The 25,890-nt window shown below is 33.6% G+C and overlaps 1 protein-coding gene across 3 annotated transcripts in view; it reads left to right on the top strand.

Moving 5' to 3' along the window:
• LOC109831547 (B3 domain-containing protein Os12g0592300-like) overlaps positions 2,774-25,890 on the top strand; it is a 28,661-nt gene continuing 5,544 nt past the window's right edge. Inside the window, exons 1-4 of one of the 3 annotated variants that reach the window (XM_020398885.1) lie at positions 2,774-2,840; positions 2,990-3,115; positions 5,333-5,828; positions 6,181-6,386. In XM_020398885.1, coding sequence (XP_020254474.1) covers positions 3,002-3,115; positions 5,333-5,828; positions 6,181-6,386 — 816 coding nt within the window. In that variant the 5' untranslated portion in view covers positions 2,774-2,840; positions 2,990-3,001. Of the gene's footprint in view, positions 2,841-2,873; positions 2,893-2,989; positions 3,116-5,332; positions 5,829-6,180; positions 6,387-25,890 lie in introns of those variants that run through there. The other 2 variants (XM_020398888.1, XM_020398886.1) reach the window with 2 other exon arrangements.

Below are 25,890 nucleotides of genomic sequence, written 5' to 3' on the forward strand. Positions count from 1 at the left end.
TATATATTATATTATATATATATATATATATAATACAATATATATATATATATATATATATTATATTATATATATATATATTAAATTATATATATATATAGATGTATTATATTAAATATTATATTATTATAATATTATATATAATATATTAATCTTATATTAATCTTATATTATAAGCATTAATACATCAATATCCAACCCACATCCTCTCTCAAGTGTAGAATTTCACAAATGCCTAAATATAATAGTTTTTAATATTTTGGGATTTGATATCCCAAAATTGGTTTTGAAACAAACAAAGTTATCGATTTCTAAAACCTTATATCCCAAAAAAAAGATGGAAACAAGAGAGAGGATTTCACAAATCCTAATAAAATATTATTGTTTTATAATTTAGGGATTCAATATCCCAAAAAAAAAGTGAAACAAACAAAGTTATGGATTTTTAAAACCACAAAAAAGCACTTTTTACATCCCAAAACTATCATATCCCAAAAAAAAAGCAAAACAAACACCCCCTAAAACTCACCCACAACATCTAATAAAATATTATTTTTATCCAACAACTCATCCACCACATCTAATAAAATATTAATTTCATCCAACAACTCATCCATCACATCCACTACATCTAATAAAATATTATTTTCATCCACAACATCACTCAACTCATCTCATCTCATATTTAAAAATCACTCACATTATCCAATAAGATTGTGACAACTCGTCTCATCCCATTAACATTTCATTTCTTTGTTTTCCTCCCAAAAAGCTAGGAAAACAATTTCCTTAAGTGTGGGTCACATCATCCAATAATATAATGACAACTCATCTCATCTCATCTATTTTCTTATTTTTAAGAAATAACCAAACAAAAGAAAACAACCTATTACAAGAAATAGGTTTCTTATAATTTATTTCCTTATTTTTTTTCCGCCAACCAAACAACATCAAAACAAGTTTTCTTAAAAAATCACTCACATCATCCTATAATAAGGTGACAACTCATCTCATCTCATCTCCATTTCTTTGATTTCCTTTTTTTTAGCCAACCAAACAATCTCAAAACCTATTTTTCTTAGAAATAGGTTTCCTTTTCTTTGATTTCCCTTTTTTTAAGGCAAACAAACAACCCCTCAGCGGAAATGAGCTGAAGTTGAATAAATTCAAATATTTCATTTGAGATGGGTGATGTGGCTTTTAACGGGTGAGGACCAAAGAATTGGGGGTTGTTTTTGCTCCAACAAAAAAAAAAATCAATTATGAGAAGTGGCTGGAAACATAAAAAGGGTTTTTCTTCCTGAAATTAGATTTTCCAATAATGGGGTCTTTGAACCAAACAACCCCTTAATGGAAGGTATCTTGAAGAGTATATTATACCTGCAGGTATACTTTTGCATGCATTTACTGTGATTTGTAGTTTAAATATGACAAATGTCTTAGATCTTTTTCATGCACGTTTAGATTAAATTGGTTGTTTCTTATTCATCTCAAAATATTAATCATAACTAAAATGTCGACATTGTTTCTCTTAATTTTCTACACTGTTTGTTTTTTAACTGTATTAAACTGTGATTCTTTTAGTTTTAGTCACGGCTCACACACTGTTTGCAAATTCCAAACTGTATATTAGAGATTCTAAACTATTATGTATCTTCATAAAGTTACACTAAGATATATTTAGGTTAATTTTTTATTAAAATAATTAAATATATTCGTAAATGAAATGTAGTCAAATGGGACTTTTGACAGGTCAAAGCCACTAGGGCTACAACACACTTTTAGTTTGCAAATGGAAAAATTCTGAAAATAGATCACTTTTGCTAAATATTTAGCAAAATCGATTATTTTGCTAAATATTTAGCAAAATCGACCTCTTTTTGACCTGTTGGCAAAAAAGAGGTCGATTTTTAAAAAAGTGCCTTGAAAACATACGTGACTAGTAGTCCCGTATGTTTTCAACACACTAATTACCGATTAGAAAATATACGGGACTAGTAGTCCCGTATGTTTTCTGGCATATTTTTGGTGGCTCACCAAAACGTACGGGACTACTGGTCCCGTAAATTTTACAGAGCCAATTTACCTCTGCAAGCAAATATACAGGACTAGTAGTCCCGCACAATTTACAGAGCCAATTTACCTCTGCCAGTAAATATACGGGACTACTAGTCTCGTATATTTTGCAGAGACAATTTGCCTCTGCCCAGCAAACATACAGGACTAGTAGTCCCGTATGTTTGCTGGGCTGAGGCAAAACATGCACAAAACATGCATGACCCTCTAGCTGAGCATACAACCAAATTTTTCACCAAAATTTTTGCCACAATATATCATCTAACATTGTATACATTGATAAAAGTTATAAAATCAGAACATTATAACACAAATCTAAAAAATAAACATTATCACAACACAATACATCATCACAACATCACATCCAAAATTCTATCAAAATTCACATCAGCCCAAAATAATTCCAAATGCATTAAGTCTAACCATACGATAATATATAGCTTAAGTAGAATAATTCGTTGCTGTATTTTAGAGATCCTAAACTATTGTATATCTTCATAAAGTTGCACAAAAGTATATTTAGGTTAATTTTTTATTAAAATAATTAAATATATTCGTAATGAAATGTAGTCAGACGGGACTTTTGACAGGTCAAAGCCATTAAGGCTACAGCTTCCGAGAATGGGAAATAAATATTAAAAATATTTTGAATAGTACTTTATCTCACTGACACGTGCCCTTTTAATACTTCGCTTGTGTGTGTGTCTAGAAAAGCTCTGTTGCTGTCTTCGTTCCTTCACCCACAGAGAGATCAATCCGAGCTTGTGAGTTGTTTTTCTTCTTTTATCTTCATTTATACCAATTACTGTTTCTTGGGTAATTTAAAGCATACTGGATCTCCATAACCGCTATTTTGCAATTTCTTTAAATTATTTTTTCCCTTTTCTTATTTTACTTTCTCTTTAAATTTTAGGATTGATTTCTTATGGAGGACTGTGAGATCTGCATCAGCTATAAAGAGCATTGCTACTGGAAGCATCAGGGTCTGAAGGGAAAGCAGTTTTACGAGGTTATGGAGGGTGATTTCTCTCAGCAAATGGTATAAAAAAATAACTCAATATATATAGTATATCTATATATATAATATTGAGTAAAAATGGAGAAGACTTGGATACCAATTGCTCAGAAAACAACCTTGGTATGATAGTGGACCGCCCCCTAATACTGCATACTCATTAATAAACTTAGCAGTTGGCTGAATGGTGGTTGATGGCTCTATCTCTCAACGGTGTATGTAGGGACAAGCTTAATGCCACATCATAACAAGTTGTCTTAAGGCAACTTTGTACCGAGGTTCTCCATATTTTCTCTCTCTCGGTCTTATATATATATCATATATTATATATATTAAATATATATATAATATATATTATATATATATATGATATATATATATATATATATATATATTATAATATGATCAAAATAGGCGTATGCCTTGGTAAAGCACCAAACTGGTTGCATATGACCTCCTCAAACCATAGTGAATTGGTACCCAGATATTGCAATGAGTGAGACATATCATCAACATCCACAGCACAAAATTTGTGTTGGTACCCGAAGCATACCCATATATATATATATATATACTATATATACTATATATAAGTATATATATACTATTATATATTATGCATCGTAAACATGCGTATACGAATATGTGCTTTTGAATTTGGGAAGAAATGTGTGAAAACTTTGGCTTGCAATTTGCAAATTGACCATTACAATTAGAGTTTTAATCGTTTGTCTCATAAAAAAACTATACTTCTAGTCGTTTGTCTGGCTACGACTGCAGTCCTCACGGTTGCAAAGTTTAAGCTATTTTTTAAGGTTTAGTTGAGCGCAGACATTGCTGTATCTTTGTTAGAATATAAAATTATAACCCTCAATCTTGACCACAACTTTAGAATTTTGGTGTAGAGTTTTGGTGAACTTTATGATGATATAAGAGCAGTTCAAATCTTCCTGGCGACAAACAAAAAATCCAGGTTACTGCCCATAGAAGGGCCTCCAACCTGCGGGGACATTCGTAATATAAAATTATAACTATCCGCCAAAATTAAACTAAAACGTGATACTAGAGGGGGTCTTTGTGCAATTAACCATTTGTAGCGGGCAGATTCGAGTTATCGTGAAGGAGGTGGTTGTTTTTGTACCTGCAGCAGTTACAAAATGAAAGAATAAAAGCATCTAAAACAAAAAGCAACTATAACTGTAACTTTTTTCCTTAACAAATTGTGAATTTCCCAATTTTGTTACAAGGTACTTATGAGATCGAATTGAATGATTTTTCCGCATACAGAATTATACCAATTCAGCCGATTTCATGAAGAAAATGTGACCAATTAGCCAACCAACAAAACTACTAGTTACAAATAGCATCTTATTGTTGCATCAAAACATACAAATATTGACTAATCTGGTTAACATTTAACTTAGTGAGGTGGTTGAAAAATTGAAAAATTAGACTATTTGGGAATAAGTACATTTGTATTTTTCTATGAATCGGACAGGTGTATGTTATGAGATCTATTTTTTATCACCCGTGTTTATGCTTTGATCATCCTAACGTGTGGCTAAAAGGTTACTTCTGACAATGTTCTATTATGCGATTTTAAGGACTAATTTAGAGAGTAGTGATTTATTATTTTAGTAGGAGTAGAGTCAATCTGTTTGGCTAGATGGAATCAATTGTGACCAGAGCATAAGAAGGTAATGGTATTTTTTGGCTGACCTATTCTTTTCCCTATCACCATTTTGTTAGCTTTGATCACTTGGTAAATGTGCTTTTTCTTTATTGCACATAATGTAGTACATGTTTTCGGAAAAAAAGGAATTATTTATCTAGTATGTAGTTGTCAAAAGATGAGCTTCCGTATAGCTGGTAAATTTGTCCTGTTACAATCTGAATGTAAATTACTCCTACAATTCATTTGTGTTCTTTGTAAGGTGCAGTAATCATATCAAAGAGTTTCTTAGAGAATTCGATGATTTAAACGAATGTCATGGATAATTATTATTTAGAATAGATATTTTTTGTTCGTGGACAAATAATATTTCCATCAAAACCCATCATGTAGCCCAAGGACTAAGGTTCGCGTGAATAGTAAGATTGAAGAATAGTATATCATTTTGGCCTATGACTGTTAACTATTAAAAAGAAACTTATTCCTCAAATTTTATTTCTTCTGTTCGAGAGAAGCATTTTTGTTTGTTTCAATCTTTCTTGAGCATATGCATTATCATTTCCATGCAGAAAATACCGAAGAAATTCTCTGATCATTTCAAAAGCGAACTTTCTCAAAATGTTATTCTGAGGAGTCCCAGTGGAACAATTTGGTCTGTTGAATTGGCAAAAACTTCAGACGAGATTTCATTCCAAGTTGGATGGGATGAATTTGTCAAAGACAACCATATACAGGAGGGAGACTTTGTGATTTTCAAATATAATGGAAATTCCTGCTTTAAGTTTTCAATTTTCAAAAGAGATCACTGTGAGAGAGCATCTTCATCTGTGCTTAAGAAAGGAAATTTGGAGACGGGACGAAAGAGTGATGATTCTGTAGAATATTTGGATATAAAATCTCATAATGAAGTGATGGTTATCTCTAGTGACAATTCCCGACCATCATCTTCATTTTCTGGACAAAATTGTAGAGCTCCAAGAAATTACCAGAGGGCCGGAGTAAGTTACAACCAGAAAATTACCAGAAGCAACTCTACTCATCAAAAAAAGAATCTTGGCCAATCTTGTAAGTTGATTTTTCTTTTATTTTAGTGCTATTAGTGATATAGAAAAATGCGTTTATCCCAAGTTAAGATTTTGTTGTCCCCCTTAGTTATCTTCCATATGCAAAGCAAGTTCAAATTCTAGCATTCATAGGCTATCAGTAGGTATATTAGTGATATTTTTATTTCCATTTGAATTTTAAATATGAGCTATCTTCATTTCAATGATGCAGCAATGCGATATCTCGAGACTGATTAAAAAGACTACATTTGATTAGCTTGGAAACATTAATTTCTCAACTTCTTTCAATCGTTCTATATCAATTTATTTTATTATGTCTGAAAAATGTTTGGGCAATGTTTTTGGTGCCGCAGGCAGAATGAAATACATTAAACAAGAATCTGACGATATTATCTCTCGGGAGATGTTTTCCCGCCGAAACATTTATTTTCCACGCAAAAGACTGTCTGGTGCAGATGAAAATAAGGCATTGATGTTAGCGAAATCAGTTCAATCAAGAAATCCTTGTTTTGTATCAGTTATGCATCCATACAGTGTCCTTGGCTCTGGAAAAACTTTTGTAAGTTTCATGCTTTGAATTCACGTGAGTCTCTATTTTCATTCTTCTTAGCGGTAGTTCATGTGTTTTTGTGTCAAATTGTGAAAAGTCTAAAGTAGAACCTTCTCTCAAATTTTTGGTGTCGGCAGCCCAAATCCTATTCCATTTAGTTCTATTGTGGTCTTCTTAACTATTATATTATCGTTCCTGACAAACTTGTAGTTTATTCTCTTAGTTGGATTGATAAGGAGGTTTAGACGCAAATTTCTTGTCTAATGAGTGAAAGATCATGACAAGGAGATCATGATTTATAAACATTAGTTAACCGCTGCCATGGAAGCGGGGATTTTGGAAAATCTTTTTTAGACAAATATACCCCTTTATAGTTTGAACTACCTTATCTATAATCAAATTCTAATTTTTAATGGTCAATATTACCCTTCACTATTTTGAATAATTTATTTATATCTTAATCTATCCTAATCATAATCATATCTTATCCTAATCCTATGTGAACCATGTTTAGCTTAACAATTTAAAAAAACTAATATTAATAAAATATATAAAACATAAAAATGATATTAGTTTGTTAAGATAAAGAAATTACAAGTAGATAATGTTAGATCTACATCATAAAACTTGAGATCTAAAACCATATAGCCATGATTAATTCAAAGAGATTAACAAAATCAAAAGAGAGCGGAAGCTTATAACTGAATCCATAGATTGATCTTGATTTTGGGTTTTGGATCTTCTAACCTTAGAGTTTCTCTAGAACCGAATTTCTCTAGCTAGATGGGGGTGTAGAGAATTAGAGAATGTAACCCTAGGTTAGGGACCATAACCCCTTATTTATAGATGTTGTACTTTTGTAATTTAGCCCCTCAATAAATTACAATTACAACCTGGTATCTGCACATATGACCCCATGATCATTTAAATACCAAATTAACCCAACTTAATTGATCACTTTAGTGGGTTATCCTGAAAGATAGCAATACACATTGATTAATCATATGTGCCCACAAATAGATTTATTAGATTAAATCCAACAATCTCCCACTTGGGCACCATATGATTCCTTAAATTGTGTATAACCTTATGAGCTCAAAAAATGCTATCACTGAAAGGGTATTTCCGAACAATCTCGTCCATTGACTATATCAATATAGGATCAAAGCGGCCTTCGTCACATTTATCGTGACTCGACCCATCAATGGTCACATATACCAATACAATCAAACGACATAGATCAATCATGGATGTGCAGCATGAAAATTACATGCAATGTGATCAGTACATGTCTATTTTCAACTGGTCCTCCTTAGTGAGGTCAAAACCAAACATAATGTAACAGAGTGTCTTAACTGAAAACTTTATTCTGATCAGACAATACAAACAAACATAAAGCACCACAAATACAAACTCCCACTAAAACATAATATCCTCAAATAATACCACACCCATATGAGCAGTATGCTCATGAAAGACCTTAGGTGGCAATCCCTTAGTAAGAGGATCAGCTAACATGGAGTTTGTCCCAATGTGCTCTATGGATATCTGTCCACTCTGTACCCTTTCTTTCACAACCAGGAACTTAATGTCAATATGTTTTGACTTAGTTGAGCTCCTGTTGTTATTGGAATACATTACTGCAGATTTATTGTCACAATATAACCTTAGTGGTCTTTCAACATTTTCCAAAATGCGCAGTCCCGTGACAAAATTTCGCAGCCATATTCCCTGATTGGATGCCTCATAGCAAGCTACAAATTCTGCTGCCATAGTGGAGGAAGCTACTAGTGTTTGTTTGACACTTTTCCATGATATAGCTCCTCCTGCTAACATATAAATGTAGCCTGATGTAGACTTCCTGCTATCTTGGCATCCAGCAAAATCAGAGTCCGAATACCCAATGACCTCTAATTTCTCTGATTTTCTGTATGTGAGCATGTAATCTTTTGTTTTCTGAAGATACCTCATAACCCTTTTGACTGCTATCCAATGATCCATACCAGGGTTGCTTAAGTATCTGCCTAACATCCCAACAATGTACGCAATATCCGGACGCGTACATACCTGAGCATACATTAGACTTCCTACAGCCGAAGCATAAGGAATCTTCTGCATTTCCTGAATTTCAAGGTTACCTTTAGGGCACTGATTGAGACTAAACTTGTCTCCTTTAGCAACAGGGGTGTCACCTGGTCTGCAATCTTGCATGCCAAACCTTTTAAGTACCTTATCGATATAGCTCTTTTGTGATAATCCAAGAATACCCCGAGAGCGATCTCGATGTATCTGGATCCCTAATATAAAAGAGGCGTCCCCAAGATCTTTCATCTCAAAATTCTTTGATAGAAATCTCTTGGTTTCGTGCAACATGCCTATATCATTAGTGGCAAGCAAGATGTCATCCACATACAGAACCAGAAAAATATACTTACTCCCACTGAACTTGTGATATACACAGTCATCAACAATGTTCATCTCAAAACCGAACGAGATAACTATTTGTTGAAACTTATGATACCATTGACGAGGAGCTTGCTTGAGTCCATAGATGGATTTCCTTAATTTGCAAACCATATTCTTTGGGTCTCCTGACACAAAGTTTTCTGGTTGCACCATATAAATCATCTCATCAATGTCTCCATTGAGAAATGCAGTCTTAACATCCATCTGATGTAACTCAAGATCATAATGAGCAACAAGTGCCATGATTATTCTGAAAGAGTCTTTCGATGAAACCGGAGAGAAAGTCTCTGTATAATCAATGCCTTCCTTTTGAGTATAGCCTTTAGCCACAAGACGCGCCTTATACCTCTCCACATTACCGTTTGCATCCCGCTTGGTTTTAAAAATCCATTTACAACCAATTGGTTTTGCACCTTCTGGCAATGGGACAAGTTCCCAAACCTTATTGTCTTGCATAGACTTATACTCTTCATTCATGGCATCAATCCACTGTTGAGAGTTAGAACTTTTCATGGCCTGAGAGAAGTTGATTGGATCATCTTCTAACATTCCACTACTTTCCTCATGTTCTTGGAGAAATACAATATAATCATCCGGAATAGCATTTCTCCTTTCTCTCGTGGATCTCCTTAATGGCACTGGTTCTTGAGGTTGTTGAGTTTGTTCTTCTGGAACAGGGAGTTGTTCAACATTATCATCTTGAGGTTCCGGATTTACTTCTTGAGCAACAACAGGTATAGGAACCTGAATATTGTCAAAAGTAACTGTATGGATTGGATCTGAAGCCAATTCCTCCTCAAAACTAATGTCTCTAACCTTATTTCTCCCCCCAAACTCAACATCCTCAAAGAATGTTGCTGTTCCCGTCTCAAAAATATTCCTTATAGTGGGATCATAAAACTTATAGCCCCTAGAGCGATCAGGGTACCCAATAAAGTAGCTGCTAACTGTTTTGGAGTCCAATTTCTTTTCATTTGGCCTATAAGGCCTTGCCTCAGCTGGACATCCCCAAATATGTAAATGCTTTAAACTGGGCTTTCGACCAGTCCAAAGCTCATAAGGTGTTTTAGCAACTGCTTTACTTGGTACTCTATTCAGAATGTAAGCTGCTGTCTTAAGTGCTTCTCCCCAGAGTGACTCTGGTAAAGAAGAATGAGCAATCATACTTCTTACCATATCCTTAAGAGTCCTGTTTCGTCTTTCAGCTACACCATTCATGCTAGGTGAACCCGGCATAGTGTACTGTGGGACGATACCGCATTCCTCTAGGTATCTAGCAAATGGTCCTGGACGTTGTTCACCTGAACCATCATATCTACCGTAGTACTCACCACCACGATCAGATCTGACGGTTTTAATTCTTCTGTTGAGTTGATTCTCAACTTCAGCTTTATAGGCTTTGAACATGTCCAGAGACTCAGATTTTTCATGAATAAGATATAGGTGCCCATAACGTGAGTAATCGTCTATGAATGATATAAAATATTGTTGACCATTCCAGGATTCCGTAGGGAATGGCCCACAAATATCCGTATGTATCAATTCTAAGACATCCGAAGATCTGTTGGCACCTAATCTCTTCACTTTGGTCTGTTTTCCCTTGATACATTCAACACATACGTCGAAGTCCGAAAAATCAAGGGAATCCAAAATGCCATCAGACACAAGACGCTCAACTCTACCTTTTGAGATATGACCTAAGCGCTTATGCCATAATGTCGCCGAATTTTCCTTATTTAATTTACGCTTAGTACCACGTGATTCCACATGCAAGGATTCATTGTAAGAAGCAATTGTATCAAGCAAATATAGGTTGTCATAAATACTCAAGTAACCGGTTCCCACAACATTTGAATTAAAAGATAAACTGAATTGACTGTTTCCAAATGAACAAGAATAACCTGATTTGTCCAATACAGAAACAGAAACCAAATTCCGTCTAAAAGACGGTACTACAAAAGTATCTTTTAAATCCAAATAATAACCAGTTCCTAACAACAACCTAAAGTGCCCAATTGCTTCCACATCTACCGATTGTCCGTCGCCCACAAAGATGTGTCTTTCAACATCACTTGGCTTTCGGTAGCTCAGGCAACCCTGCATAGAAACACTTATGTGAGTAGTAGCACCAGAGTCTAACCACCAAGTGTTTCTAGGTACTGAAGCTAAATTAACCTCAGAACAGACCAAAGCAAGGAACGTACCCTTATTATCACGCCAGGCGTGATATTTTGTACAGTCCTTCTTTACATGTCCAGGCTTCTTACAGAAGAAACAACCCTGATTATCCTTATGTTGTTTCTTCTCAACTGGACCCTTAGCAGCTTCCTTATCATTCTTCCTTTTCTTGCCCTTATCCTTAGAGGCATAGGCCAAATGAGCACTTTCTGTCTTATCTTGCTTCAACCTGTCTTCTTCTTGCACACAGTATGAAATGAGCTCATTTAGAGTCCATTTCTCCTTTTGACAGTTATAACTGACCTTAAATTGGTTAAACTGTGCAGGAAGAGACAACAAAACCAGATGCACTAATAACTCGTCACAAAGATCGAGTTTAAGTGCCTTAAGCTTTGAAGCAATATGAGACATTTCCATAATGTACTCCCTGATATTTCCTTTGCCCTTATACTTCATTGAAATCAAGCGAGCTAAAAGCGTGCTTGTTTCTACCTTATCGTTTTTCGCAAAACGCTTCTCAATTTCGGCAAGGAAATCTTTAGCCTTAGTAATCCCTTCGGATTCTATGCCCCTGAAGGCTTCCGGAACGCCGCGCTTAATGATCATAAGACTCATGCGATTTGAACGCTCCCACTTCTCATGCTCCTTCTTTGCATCAGGAGTGCTATCCGCATTGAGAGGTTGGGGTTGTTCAGTTCTTAATGCATAGTCAAGATCCATGCAGCCAAGAACAATTAATATGTTCTCTTTCCAAACCTTGAAGTTTGTCCCATTTAGCATGGGAATTGAGTTGATGTTAGCAGAAATTGTTGCAGCAGATGCATTAGCTGAAATAAAACAAAAATGCTCACATCAATAACCATAATCAATAAAATTCAAATAATGACAATCCCCATCCAAGATACCGGCACAACATTAATATCAAGTCTTTGGACAGTAATATTAACTTGTAAGTGATACCTTGTTGCAATGATCAAACATTGACAATAACTCATGTCAAATAATGAAACTATCTTTGGATCGATTCATTATTCACATGTAAACCTTATAATTGTCACACGCTTATCATCGCAGATGTGTATACAGTCTAAATAAATATTAACCTTCCTTTGGGCCGATTAAATATTTACACGAAAGCATACACACAAACATCTCACATTCCTCATGAACAATCTACACAAGAGAGGTTACTTTGGCAACTTCTTGTTTCAATTAATCAATTGGAGTGAGAGACAACCTTAATACCTTAGTGTCATAATATTTGAATTAAATAATTGATTAAAAACCAAATTAGATTTAAATTAAAAAGTTTTAATTTAAATCAACTGAATTTCCAAAAACTTAATTGGGGTCTCACAGCTTAATTAGGGCCCATAACTTAATTGAATAAATTAAGTATACCAAAGTGGACCCATGAAAAGCCGAGGCTTAACCATAATGAACACGAAGTTCCCTTAACTTCGAACGCGAGGTTCGACTGTATTGAGTACGAGGCTCACTTAAGCACGAACGCGAGGTTCGTCTGAAAATGAACGAACGCGAGGTTCGTTTGATAAAAGAACGCGAGGTTCAACTTGGGAACGAACGCGAGGTTCGTTAAAAAAAATGAACGCGAGGTTCAACTGAAGTACGAACGCGAGGTTCGTCTGAAGTACGAACGCGAGGTTCGTCTGAAGTACGAACGCGAGGTTCGTCTGAAGTACGAACGCGAGGTTCGTCTGAAGTTCGAACGCGAGGCTCGACTGAAGCACGAACGCGAGGTTCGTCAAAATTGAGCTTGACGCTCACCTGAGTTGAACGCGAGGTTCACCTTAGAACGAACGCGAGGTTCGTTAAAATTGAGCTTGACGCTCACCTGAGTTGAACGCGAGGTTCACCTTAGAACGAACGCGAGGTTCGTTGAGCGCGAAGCTCGGTTAAAATTGAACGAACGCGAGGTTCGTTTGAGGTAACCACCTCCTTAATTTTCGCCATGAACCCTTAGGGTTTCAAACTGAAACCGCCGCCGACAAACCCAAAAACCTTTGATTTTTATTTTCAAAACAGATCCAGAATTGGAAAAAAGTGAAGGAAAAATCAAAGAAAAAAATCCAAAAAATTTCGTTACTGTTCATCCGGAAAAATACTTTACTGTTCATCCGAAAAAAAAATTTTCGTTACTGTTCACCGAACATTACTGTTCATCCGAGAACATTGCTGTTCATCCGAACCCAAAAATTGAATCTTTAACCAGAGATTTAAGATCAAAAACCCAATAAAACTTAAATCCCTAAGAATTAATCAAGGTGGCTCTGATACCACTTGTTAGATCTACATCATAAAACTTGAGATCTAAAACCATATAGCCATGATTAATTCAAAGAGATTAACAAAATCAAAAGAGAGCGGAAGCTTATACCTGAATCCATAGATTGATCTTGATTTTGGGTTTTGGATCTTCTAACCTTAGGGATTTCTCCTTTAGCCGAATTTCTCTAGCTAGATGGGGGTGTAGAGAATTAGAGAATGTAACCCTAGGTTAGGGACCATAACCCCTTATTTATAGATGTTGTACTTTTGTAATTTAGCCCCTCAATAAATTACAATTACAACCTGGTATCTGCACATATAACCCCATGACTTATTTAAATACCAAATTAACCCAACTTAATTGATCACTTTAATGGGTTATCCTAAAAGATAGCAATACACATTGATTAATCATATGTGCCCATAAATAGATTTATTAGATTAAATCCAACAGATAACATATTATAATACATGTAGTATTGCAAAAAAACCATAAAAAGTTTTAAAATTGCAGAAAAGACCCTGAAAAGTTCAAAATTATAAAAATCATCCTAATGTCTCAAAACTTAAAATTAAAAAACATGAAATTAAAAAATTAACATCAGTTTGCAAAGAATTTAAAATTTACAGTTAACACCTCAATGTCTCAAAAATTATAGAAACACCCTTAAAAGTTTAAATTACAGACAAGCACATTAAAATTCTAAAATTTTAAAACTTACAAACAATACAAATGAATTCAAGAGATTACCATGATACACCTAAAATTTTTGACATTTAAATTTAAATTTTTTAATTAACACCCTCAATATCTCAAAAATTATAGAAACAGCTTCAAAAGTTCAAATTATAAAAAGCCACTCTAAAATTCTAAAATTTGTAAATAACATAAGATGAATTCAAGATATTACCCTTAGACACCTAAAAAATTAAAATTTGCCAAAATTAACCTCAAAATTTTTAAAAAACTCCTTCAAAATTTAAAAATCGTAAAAAAAACTCTAAATTTTCAAAATTTTTAACTAGCACACATCAAATTCGTCGATTGGTAGACCGCTGAAATTTAATATTTTTCAAAATTAATCTATAGTTTTAATAATTGCAAAAGACACCCTCAAAATTTTAGAGTTACAAGAAATATACTAACATTTAAAAAATTACCACCAACACATGAAACATAGAATTTACAACTACCAAACTTAAAAGTAAATTTTTTTAAAAACTCTTTCAAAATTTTAAAAATTATAAATCACACCCTCAAAGTTCAAAACCACAAAAATGGGCTAAAATTTTAAAACTTGGCAAAGAAAAGTGTAATTGTTTGGTATTTTTCATATATATATATATATTAAAATTTCTAATTTAGGGATTTACTATCCATTTTCAGCATCTAAGAATAGTCTAAGTTGATACTGGTAAACAAAAACAATAAGAATTGATTAAAAACATCCGGTTAATGGATAAAATTTTTAAAAATATTATAGATTAAAAATTATCGGCACTATATAAATTAAAGTAATTTCATATAATTTTAGTAATAAGTTGGGGTAGCCAAAATACATTCGTAACATTAATTGATAGATGTTTAAATCCATAGAAATGATAAAACACTATAATATTATACCTTAGCATTAATTGATTTTAATTTAGAAACTTTAATCTTTGACGTTAATAATATTTATAGGGTAAAAGAATACAAGGAATTACATATGGAGAAACTATTAGAATATTTAGAGATAACTTTAAAAGAATTGAGTTATTTCCATTGCAAATGGGAAAGTGATGGAAATAAATCTAAAATTCAGAAAACGTCAATGAATCACTTGAATTGGCATTAACATAAGACATATCTATTAATGAAGCACTGAATGAGTTACATTAAAAAATAATTTAATAACTTTATCCTAATCAAAGAAAAAATCTCCATGGAAGACATAAGAAAAATTAGTAAGTATTCATAAATTCCATACTGTGTTCTTCAAATTAAATATTAATATTATAATCTAAGAGAAATTAGTAATGAATAATGCAGGTATTTATTTTAGATCTTTATGAAAAATGATAAGGATAGAGCAAAGGTAATATTATTGAAATAACAGAAATTCTTATTGGATGCACATCAGAAGAATTCATTTTAGAGGAAAATAAAGAGATAGCTTCTAATTTATTTAAGTAATAAATTAGGAACACAAAGAATTTTATATATATGAAATTAATATTTATTCTCATTGAAATAGAAAAAAAAATCAAAGTCTATATTTTGAGCAGTTTGTGTTGAACATCATAAGTACATTTGACTTCATTGTAAAGTTAAATGAGATGATAAAAAATTAACGAGCCCAGGAAAGATAATAGCATAAAAAATACAAAATTAGCCTGATATCACAATTGATGTAGATGATGAAGACAATACTCTAAAATTGCCTGAGAAATGATAAATGATAAACCTGAAGAAGAATTGATCTTAACTCAATAAAAAATAAAATAGAAGAAATAAAAAATAATATTTTCTAAATATTTTATAGAATAGTTTAATTATTTTGAGTGAAATTAGGAATCTTTAGAAGGGAGTTTCATGAATTTTTTTCAGTACTTTTATATTCTTATGTGGATGTTTTATCATATAAAAGTATACTAGAGTTAGTATTAATCTTTAATTTATATTTTTTTTATGAAGTCTATCAATGGTTAGGAATAAACTTCATATTCTCTTTTGCATCGTTTTAACATACTTTAAATCAATCATTTTGCCATATTGGTTTTAAATATTCACCTTCCTTGTATAACACTATTTTAATAATTTTTACTTTGCAATGCTATACTTTCTCAAATAAAGCTTAGTTTCATATCGGTAAAAAATAATATGAAAATTCAAATTATTTTTAAATTAGATTTGTTTTTTGTCAATTTAAATATCAACATGAAAATTTAAATTGGGTGTATCCCATTTAAACAAACATAAAAAAAATCAGGATGTAAGAGTTTAAAGAAAAAAATGAGCACAAATTACCAAAAATACTTAATCATGGTATTAAATCACGTGCATTGCACGTGTGTAAAAACTAGTATATATATATATGTGGGTAAAGTGAATCTAAGGTGACTCCCTAGGTGCAGCCTAAGGATGCGCAATCTGAGCCATTGATTCAAAAACCATAAAATAATCTAAGCCTTTGATTCAATAACAATTCCCAAAAAAAAACAAATTCCCAAAAAAAGGCCCTATTCTTACGTGGTCCCCTCAATATCGCGTTCTGCGTTCAGAACTGGAAAAAGAATCACGATCACCTTCTTCAAAAATTTAGCGCGTCGCCTTCGTCTCCTCCGCATCGCCGCCGTCTCCCCGACCTCGCCCTCGACATCCGCTCAGCGTCGTCACCGTCCCTACTTCAACGTCGGATCCCGGTCGCGCTCAGTGTTGAGCCATCCGCCCCCGCTCACCACCGCACGAAGCTCGCCCTGAGCCCTCCACATCCCCTAGGTAATCGTCGCGCCGTCTTCCTCTTCCGGCGTCAGCATCACGCTGCGCATCAGTGTGAATCACATCTGCCCCCGCTCAGCATCGCCGCTGAAGCTCGTACTCGCCCTCGAACATCCCCTCGCCATCCCTCTCCCTCATCCTCTCCAGCACCGAGATCGTCGCTGCCGAAGCTCGCCGCCCCCGCTCAGCGTCGTCGCTGGCTCATCGCACTCGCCCCTTATCATCGAGGTCAGCCCTCAGGTCTCCTCAAAGCCCTTAACGATAGTTATGAACTTTTTAACTTGTAATTCTTGTTGATTATGAGATATAAATTATGAATATGATCATTTTTTAGTTTAGATTTTAAGATAGGATTATTGTTAAATTGGATATCGAGGTCAGCCCTTAGGCCATTCGCCCCCGCTCAGCGTCGCCGCTGAAGCTCGCACTCGCCCTCGACATCCCCTCACTTGGAGCTCGCTTCGACCTCTTCATCAGCCCTCATGACTTCGAACAAATTGAAAGCGTCAACGCCTTTGATTTCTTCAAAATCAAAGCCTTTCTCTTCTAAATGCAATAATCTTCTAACGTCGTAAGTAATTTTTTTTATGAGATATAATGTTTGTTTTAATATGCGTCAAAAGTTGAAATTGCTGTCTCCGCCTACTGATGTCTGTGTCAACAAGTTATTGCTTTATGAGATATATCCTCTTGCATGTGTTTCTCCCCTTCTCCAAATCTGTTATGTATTATGTAGTTGTTTGTTTAGATATAGAAACCTCATATGAAATAGTGTCAGTCTAATGAGTGGGGTGATTATTTTATCAGAGTACCCCTGTCATATGCGCGGTGTTCTAAGCCATGAGATAATGTTTGTGTTAATAAACTTGTAAAAATTATTGTGATTATTGTCATATCGAGCATCTATTTAATTTTTAGGTATATTGTTTGTGTTAATATGCGTCTTAATTTGCCCAAATATATATAATTTTTAACTATTTCTGAATTATAATTTTCTTGTAGGGCTATGATAACACAATTGAGAATTCCGTCCAATTTGTGTTATTTTTGAGATTTAATTGATAAGCGAATAATATTAGATGAAAGACACATAAAAGCCCTAGAGACGACGCCTTTTCACAACTTTCTCAAGTTACCCACATCCTTGAGTAATGAGCAAATAGCAATTGATTGCTTGATTTAAAATTTTAATTCCGATACATGCTCATTCATGATTGGGAATAAAAATTGTGTATTTGGTATAGATGATATTCATCGAATTACCGGTTTGCCAAAGAAAGGAATTTTGATAAAAATGTGTGGGACAGTGTCTAATACAATCTACACCAATTTTGTAAAGAATTTTAAGACACTCAAGGAGAAGAAGAGTAGTAGCTCTAAAGGCAAGAAGAAGGCTGATGAGAAAAAAAAGACGGTGATTTGGGGGAAGCAATGGCCGAGATGATTATAGATATGAATAATGAAGACCCTATAATATGTGTGAAACTTATTGTGCCTTTCATTATCAGCTTCATATTATGCCCGCGAACATGTAAGACATGTCCCTTATGGGCATTTAGATATGCCGCGAACATGTAAGACATGTCCCTTATGGGCATTTAGATATGCGGAGCAGTTATCAACTTTGAAGAAATATAATTGGTGTCATGCGTCCCTTATGGGCATTTAGATATGCGGAGCAGTTATCAACTTTGAAGAAATATAATTGGTGTCATGCGGTATTTATTTTTCTTTGTAAAGAGATGAATAAAGCAAAGAAGCCTCTTAGTATGAGGGGATTAGGTCAGCGCTCAAATGCTAAGTACATGGGTGGTTTTTTCTCCATTTTACTGGTGAGTTACGTGAACATTATTTTGTATATCTTTTCAATTTGATAATGATTATTGTTTATATACATGCTAATGTATAGTTTCTATATTGTAGGTTTGGTTTTATGAAAAAGTAGGGGAATTACTATTTTGTACCTACTTATGCATGTTTTGTACCTCATTGATATGAAAAAATAATTTGTACCCAGTTATTAAACTTTTGTACCTACTTATGAACGATTTGTACCTATTTAGGCACGTTTTGTACCTCGTAGTTCTTGAAAAAAAATATTTGTACCCACTTAATCAAGTTTTGTACCTACTTATGCATGTTTTCTACATACTTAAGTACGTTTTGTACCTCATTGATCTGGAAAAGTTTTTAGTACTTATTACTGTTTTGTACCCACTTATGCACGTTTTTTACCTCATTGATATAAAAAAATAATTTGTACCTAGTTATTAAAGTTTTGTACCTCAATTGTTCTGGAAAAGTTTTTGGTACTTATTACTGTTTTGTACCCACTTATGCACGTTTTGTACCTCATTGATATAAAAAAAATAATTTATACCTAGTTATTAAAGTTTTGTACCTTATTGATCTGGAAAAGTTTTTGGTACTTATTAATGTTTTGTACCCACTTATGCACGTTTGATATAAAAAAATAATTTGTACCCAGTTATTAAAGTTTTGTACCTACTTATGGACGTTTTATACCTACTTAGGCCCGTTTTGTACCTCGTAGTTCTTGAATTTTTTTTTATACCCACTTAATCAAGTTTTGTACCTACTTATGCATGTTTTCTATCTACTTAGGCACGTTTTGTATCTCATTGATCTGGAAATTTTTTTGGTACTTATTACTGTTTTTATCCACTTATGCACGTTTTGTACCTCATTGATATGAAAAAATAATTTGTACTCAGTTATTAAAGTTTTGTACCTACTTATGGACGTTTTATACCTATTTAGGCGTGTTTTGTACCTCGTAGTTCTTAAAAAAATTTATTCCCACTTAATCAAGTTTTGTACCTACTTATGCATTTTTTCTACCTACTTAGGCGCATTTTTTCTACCTACTTTGGCACATTTTGGTACTTTTACACCTCATTGATCTGAAAAATTTTTGGTACTTTTACTATTTTTATACCCACTTATGTACGTTTTGTACCTCATTGATATGAAAAAATAATTTGTACTCAGTTATTAAAGTTTTGTACCTACTTATGGACGTTTTATACCTACTTAGGCGCGTTTTGTACCTCGTAGTTCTTAAAAAAAAATTTGCACCCACTTCATTAAGTTTTGTACCTACTTATGCACGTTTTCTATCTACTTAGGCACGTTTTGTAACTCATTGATCTGAAAAAAAATTTGTACTTATTAATGTTTTGTACCCACTTATGCACGTTTAGCAAGCATTGATCTAAAATGTGCATGTTTTGTACCCAGTTATTAAAGTTTTGTACCCACTTATGTACATTTTGTACTTACTTAGGCATATTTTATACCTCATTGATCTGAAAAAAATTTTGTACCCACTTTATTTAAATTTTGTACCTACTTATGCACATTTTGTACATACTTAGGCATGTTTTGTACCTCATTGCTCTGTAAAAAAATTTCTACCTACTTAATCAATTTTTGTACCCACTTATGCACATTTTGTATCTCATAGACCTGGAAAAAATTATCACCCATACATGATTAATCTATACAACCACATTAACATCAATACAACCAAATCATCCATACGTACATAAACTTTAATTCAAATTATCATCCATACATGATTAATTCATACGATCACATTATCATCCATATATGATTAATCCATACAACCAAATCATCCATACGTACATAAACTTTAATTCAAATTATCAACATTTTTTAGAAACACATGCTTTGTTTTGACCCACCGTTAACTTTGTTTTGGCCTTTCATTAACTTTCTCGGCCATCACCTGCAACATTTTTCATCTAAAAGAAAATTATAACTTTATCATGACAAATGCATCAACAGGAAAAAAAAATTAAAACAAGATTAAATATAATACCTTAGCTAAAGGACAACTCGTTATATAATGTCCTTTTCCCTTACACTTAGCTAAAGGACAACTCGTTATATAATGTCCTTTTCCCTTACAAAATCCACAAAATCTTTGTTTTTTATACTCTTTTCTTGTGCTATCATATATAATGTCCTTTTCCCTTACAAAATCCACAAAATCTTTGTTTTTTATACTCTTTTCTTGTGCTATCATCATTTTGGACTTAATTCTAGTAGCTTGAGCTGGTCGTCCCTTCGTGGCAATAGGCTTATCTGGATCATGAATAGTGATTTAAGTTGCTTCCTCTACAAAGATGGGTATGGATGAAGTAGGCATCTTATTGCTGGCATTGCTCTCATTTTCATTATCGTTATGTTCATTTTCTTTCTTGTAAGTACCAACTTCTTCAAAAAATGAGTCTAAAAAAATACTAAACTTATCATAAAGTGTACTTGAAGTCAATGTATCTTCTAGTGCCTTGTTACATCTACTCCTAATGGCCCAATGTTTAATGATAGAGAGTTGGTTTTTACTATTTAAAATGTAATTTTTAACAACTCCGCAACCAACATGTCTTGCTTTAATTGTCCATTGTTGCATAATATTTCTTGATGGAATTTCTAATACTTGCTTCTTTACTAAAATGTGCAAGCTATGTTTGCAGTTGCATAATATTTCTTGATGGAATTTCTAATACTTGCTTCTTTACTAAAATGTGCAAGCTATGTTTGCATAATATACCTTCCATCTCAAATTTCGCACAAGAGCACTTAATTCTTTTATCTTTGGATGCATCGAAATAACATGATGCTTTACCCTCTTCTTGCTTTCAGCCTCGCTATCTATATTCCAAACGGCATAAGTAGCACTTGTGCCGTCTTTCGATAACCTTTCATGAAGCATGGAGTAACTATCCTTGAGTTCTTTCTGAAAGATAGTAAACATATTCTTTGTATAATTCTCCCTAGCTTGTTTTTCAATGGGATGTTCAATTATCAATGTAGGAACATAGTTTGTGGACTTAAAATCTTACTAGTTCATCGGTTCGGCGAGCTCCGACAGCATTATCATATTGCTTAACAAAATCATGTAACTCGGTATTTGCATTCACAAAATGATCAAAAAAGCATTAATTCCCTCACTCCGCTAAGTAGATGTCATTCCTGCAGTAAAAGTGTCTTTAAGATACACTGGAGCCCAATGATCTTGATGATTATATAAATTTACTAACAAATTTCTTTTATCTGCATCATATTTGTCCCTCATTTCTTCCCAACGCTTTACAAAATTTTCTTCTGATTTACTCCAATACCATTTGTTATACTTTATACCCACATCCTCACAATAATCATTATGCATCGATTGAAGATTTTGTAAGGCATTTCTATGAAGGTGTTAAGAACAAAAACGATGGCGAGTTTGAGGAAAAACTTTATGAATTGCACCACACATAGCTTTATCTTGATCAGTGATGATTGTTAATGGTGTTATACCCGACATACATTTTAACCATTGACTAAATAACCATATAAACGTCTCCTCCGTTTCATCGGCCAGTAACACACCCAAATAGAATAGATTGTCGATGATGGTTAACTCTCGTAAATGGTGCAAACGACAATTTTAAATTGTTCGTTCTGTATGTAACATCAAAGCAAACAACATCTCCAAATTACAAGTAAGAAGTCCTGACCTACCATCCATCCAAAAAACACTTCTCATCGTCCCATCATTTTCTAAATCAAGTACAAAATAAACTTGAGGATTTATACATTTTTCTCTTGAAATTGACGAACTATGCTCACGCACTCATGGCCGATATTATTTTTTCGTTTAATTCTAAGTTGTGCTTGTCATTCTTGTTGAGTGAGAGAGCCTTGCTCATTTCTATGAGCAACGTCAACAACCTTACAAATGGTAGAAGGTCGTAAACCTTGATTATTAAGAGTATTTATCAACCTTTTTGTTGATTGAGCTCGATGAATTGTCCGATGTGAGTAGTGCTTCTTTATTCGATTTGGAGTGGTTAATGGATGACCATTATGATTAATGTTTAAATTTCGTACCACCTATTTTTCAGTGCTTCTATCGAGTCTAATAATCATCCTTGCGTTGCATCCACATCTTGTATTGAACTTTCGAATTACATTCCGACCATCTTCTCTTTTGTCTTTTAAAAATTTAAAGTCTTCTTTGTCACATACAATTATTCTAGATATGATTGCATCTTTCTTTCTCGACCAAGTTGTATGACCCTTGCGAACACCAAATCCCTTAAGTTTGACGTATGCATTGTAGAAATTATAAGCTTCCTCATGAGTAGAGAACTCTATTCTGATATATGGATCAACAACAAAATTACCTTCTCGGATGCTTACAAAAATAGAAAAACAAAACTTATAAAACTCATACTAAAAGACAACTATTTTGGTATATGTCATTAGTTAGTAGTACACTATAAACAATAAGATATTATCACCTGAGAGAAAAAACTTGTTGTAGATAGTAGGTCATGGTCCTTGCTTTCAAGGCCAATGGCTATAAGTTTGTTTTCATCTTCATCCATAGTTGTATCACGTGAGAGTCTTTATCCATTGTTGTATCACGTGAGAGAATTGTTGGAGTGTCCATACAAGCTATCAAATTATCACATATAAGAAGTTCAGAATCTTTAGAAAATCGTCATCAAGTTGATCTTTCAATCTCACTAAAAAATTTCATTATGATAGTTTAAACTAAATTTAAAGTTCATATCCAATTTAAGAATAATCCTATCTTAAAATCTAAACTAAAAAATGATCATATTCATAATTCATATCCTATAATCAACAAGAATTACAAGTTAAAAAGTTCATAACTATTGTTAAGGGCTTTGAGGAGACCTGAGGGCTGACATCGATGATGGGGGGCGAGTGCGATGAGTCGGCGGCGACGCTGAGCTTCGGCGACGGTGATCTCGGTGCTGGAGAAGATGAGGGAGAGGTGATGGCGAGGGGATGGCGAGGGCGAGTGCGAGCTTCAGCGGCGACGCTGAGCGGGGGCGGATGGCTTCGCCTGAGCGGCAGCGTGATCTGACGCTAAAGAGGAGACGACGGTGGTGAGCAGGGGTGGATGTGGAGGGGCTCAGGCAAGCTTCGGTGGCGACGATCTTCGGAGGTCTGGGAGACAGTGGTAGATGGCGAGGTCTGGGAGACTGAGGGGCTCAGACTGAGGGGCGGCGGGAACCGGCATTGAAGGGGACGGCGGCGACGATCTCCGGAGGTCGATGGCGAGGTCTGGGAGACGGTGGCAAATAGGAGGAGACGGAGGCAACAATTTTTTTTTTGAAGGAGGTTCACGCGATTTTTTTCAACTGGGAGACACGATGTTGAAGGGGACCACGTGAGATGAGGGTTTTTCTTTTTTGGGAATTGTTATTGAATCAAGGGCTTAGATTATTTTGTGGTTTTTGAATCAATGGCTCAGATCGCGCATCCTTAGGCTGCACCTAGGGAGTCACCTTAGATTCACTTTACCCATATATATATATATATATATATATATATATATATATATATATATATATATATATATATAGGTCTAGTGGTTTTTAATTCTTTTTCGCTTCAAACTAAAAAGTTTATAACCTGAAGTTAGATATTTGCACATACTAACATTTAACCTGAGATGTGAAGCATCTCCTTGTATGAGATGATTTGTATGATAATGTGGTGTGGCACATCAAAATTGGGGTTACGCCCCCCTAACTGGGGGCTGTCGAAAGTTGCAAATTTTAGGTTATTGTTAACTCAGGTGAATGGATCGGGTTGAAATCGCACTCTTCCCAACTAGGTCCTAGTCACCAAAGGCCATTTACTTTAAGACAGGGCTGTGTTGGGGTGGTTTTTGAATTCTCGACCTCTATTGAGGCTGGTTTACTGTTGGAGATATTAAGGTTTCGGAGGTTCAGGTTATGCGGTTATATATATATATATATATATATATATATAATACTCCCTTTAAAGCACGAGTTCGAGAAAAGCTTTCCATGGTCAATATTACTCTTCACTGATTTAAATATTTCATTTAAATCTTAATCTATCCTAATCCTAAGTATATCCTGTATATTAATCTCACAAGAACTTCCTATAGCTCAACAATTTGAAAAAAAATTAAGTACATCCTACATTAATCCCATGCGAACTACCTATAGCTGAACAATTAAGGTGAAGTTATCATATGTAGCTCCACAATATTAGTTTGTTAAGGTGAAGTTATCATATGTAGCTAACATACTATAATACATGTGATGTTACTAAAAAAACCCAAAAAGTTTCAAAAATTACACAAAACACCATTAAAAGTTAAAAATTATAAAAAATACCCTTACTTTTCAAAACTTAAAATAACAAACATGAAATCTAAATATTAACACCAATCCCTGAAGAATTCAAAATTTGTAATTAACACCCTCGATGATTCAAAATTTGTAGAAACACCCTCAAAAGTTTAAACTATAAAAAGTACCTTGAAATTTTAAAACTTAAAAACAACATAAATGAATCCAAAAGATTACCATTACATACCTAAAAATTTAAAATTTATAAAAAAAGCCTCAAAATTATAGAAATTACAAAAAAACCATAAAATTTCAAAACGTATAACCAATACATATTAAATCTGAAAATTATCAGCAAACCGTTGAAATTTTGCATTTTATAAAAAATAACTCAAAAGTTTCAATAATGTCTAAAAACACTCTTAAAATTTCAGCATTGTAAGAAATATCTTGATATTTAAAAACTTACCACAAACACATGAAATATGAAAATTATAAGCAACCAACTTAATATTTGAAATTTTTAAAAAACACTATCATAGTTTCAAAAAGTGCAAAACACACCCTCAAAAGTTCAAAATCACAAAAAGGCTAAAATTTCAAAACTTGGCAAAGAAAAGAGTAATTATTTGATATTCTTTCATTACGATATGTGATTTTCTATCCCTTTTAGTATCTAAACGTAGTCTAGTTTATGCTGGTAAAAAAGATAACAATAACAATAGATTCTAAACATTTGGTTAAAGAATAAAAATTAAAAAATAAATTAGAGATTAAAAATCAACATCATTGTATAAATTAATGTAATTGCATATAATTTTACTACTAAGTTTAGAGTAGCAAAAATACAAAAGTAGCATTCATTGATAGGAGACTAAATCATATAAAACTGATAAAGGACTATAATATAATAGCTTACATT

Source organism: Asparagus officinalis, chromosome 2 (assembly GCF_001876935.1).
Source record: "Asparagus officinalis chromosome 2, Aspof.V1, whole genome shotgun sequence".
Classification (NCBI taxonomy): Eukaryota; Viridiplantae; Streptophyta; class Magnoliopsida; order Asparagales; family Asparagaceae; genus Asparagus; species Asparagus officinalis.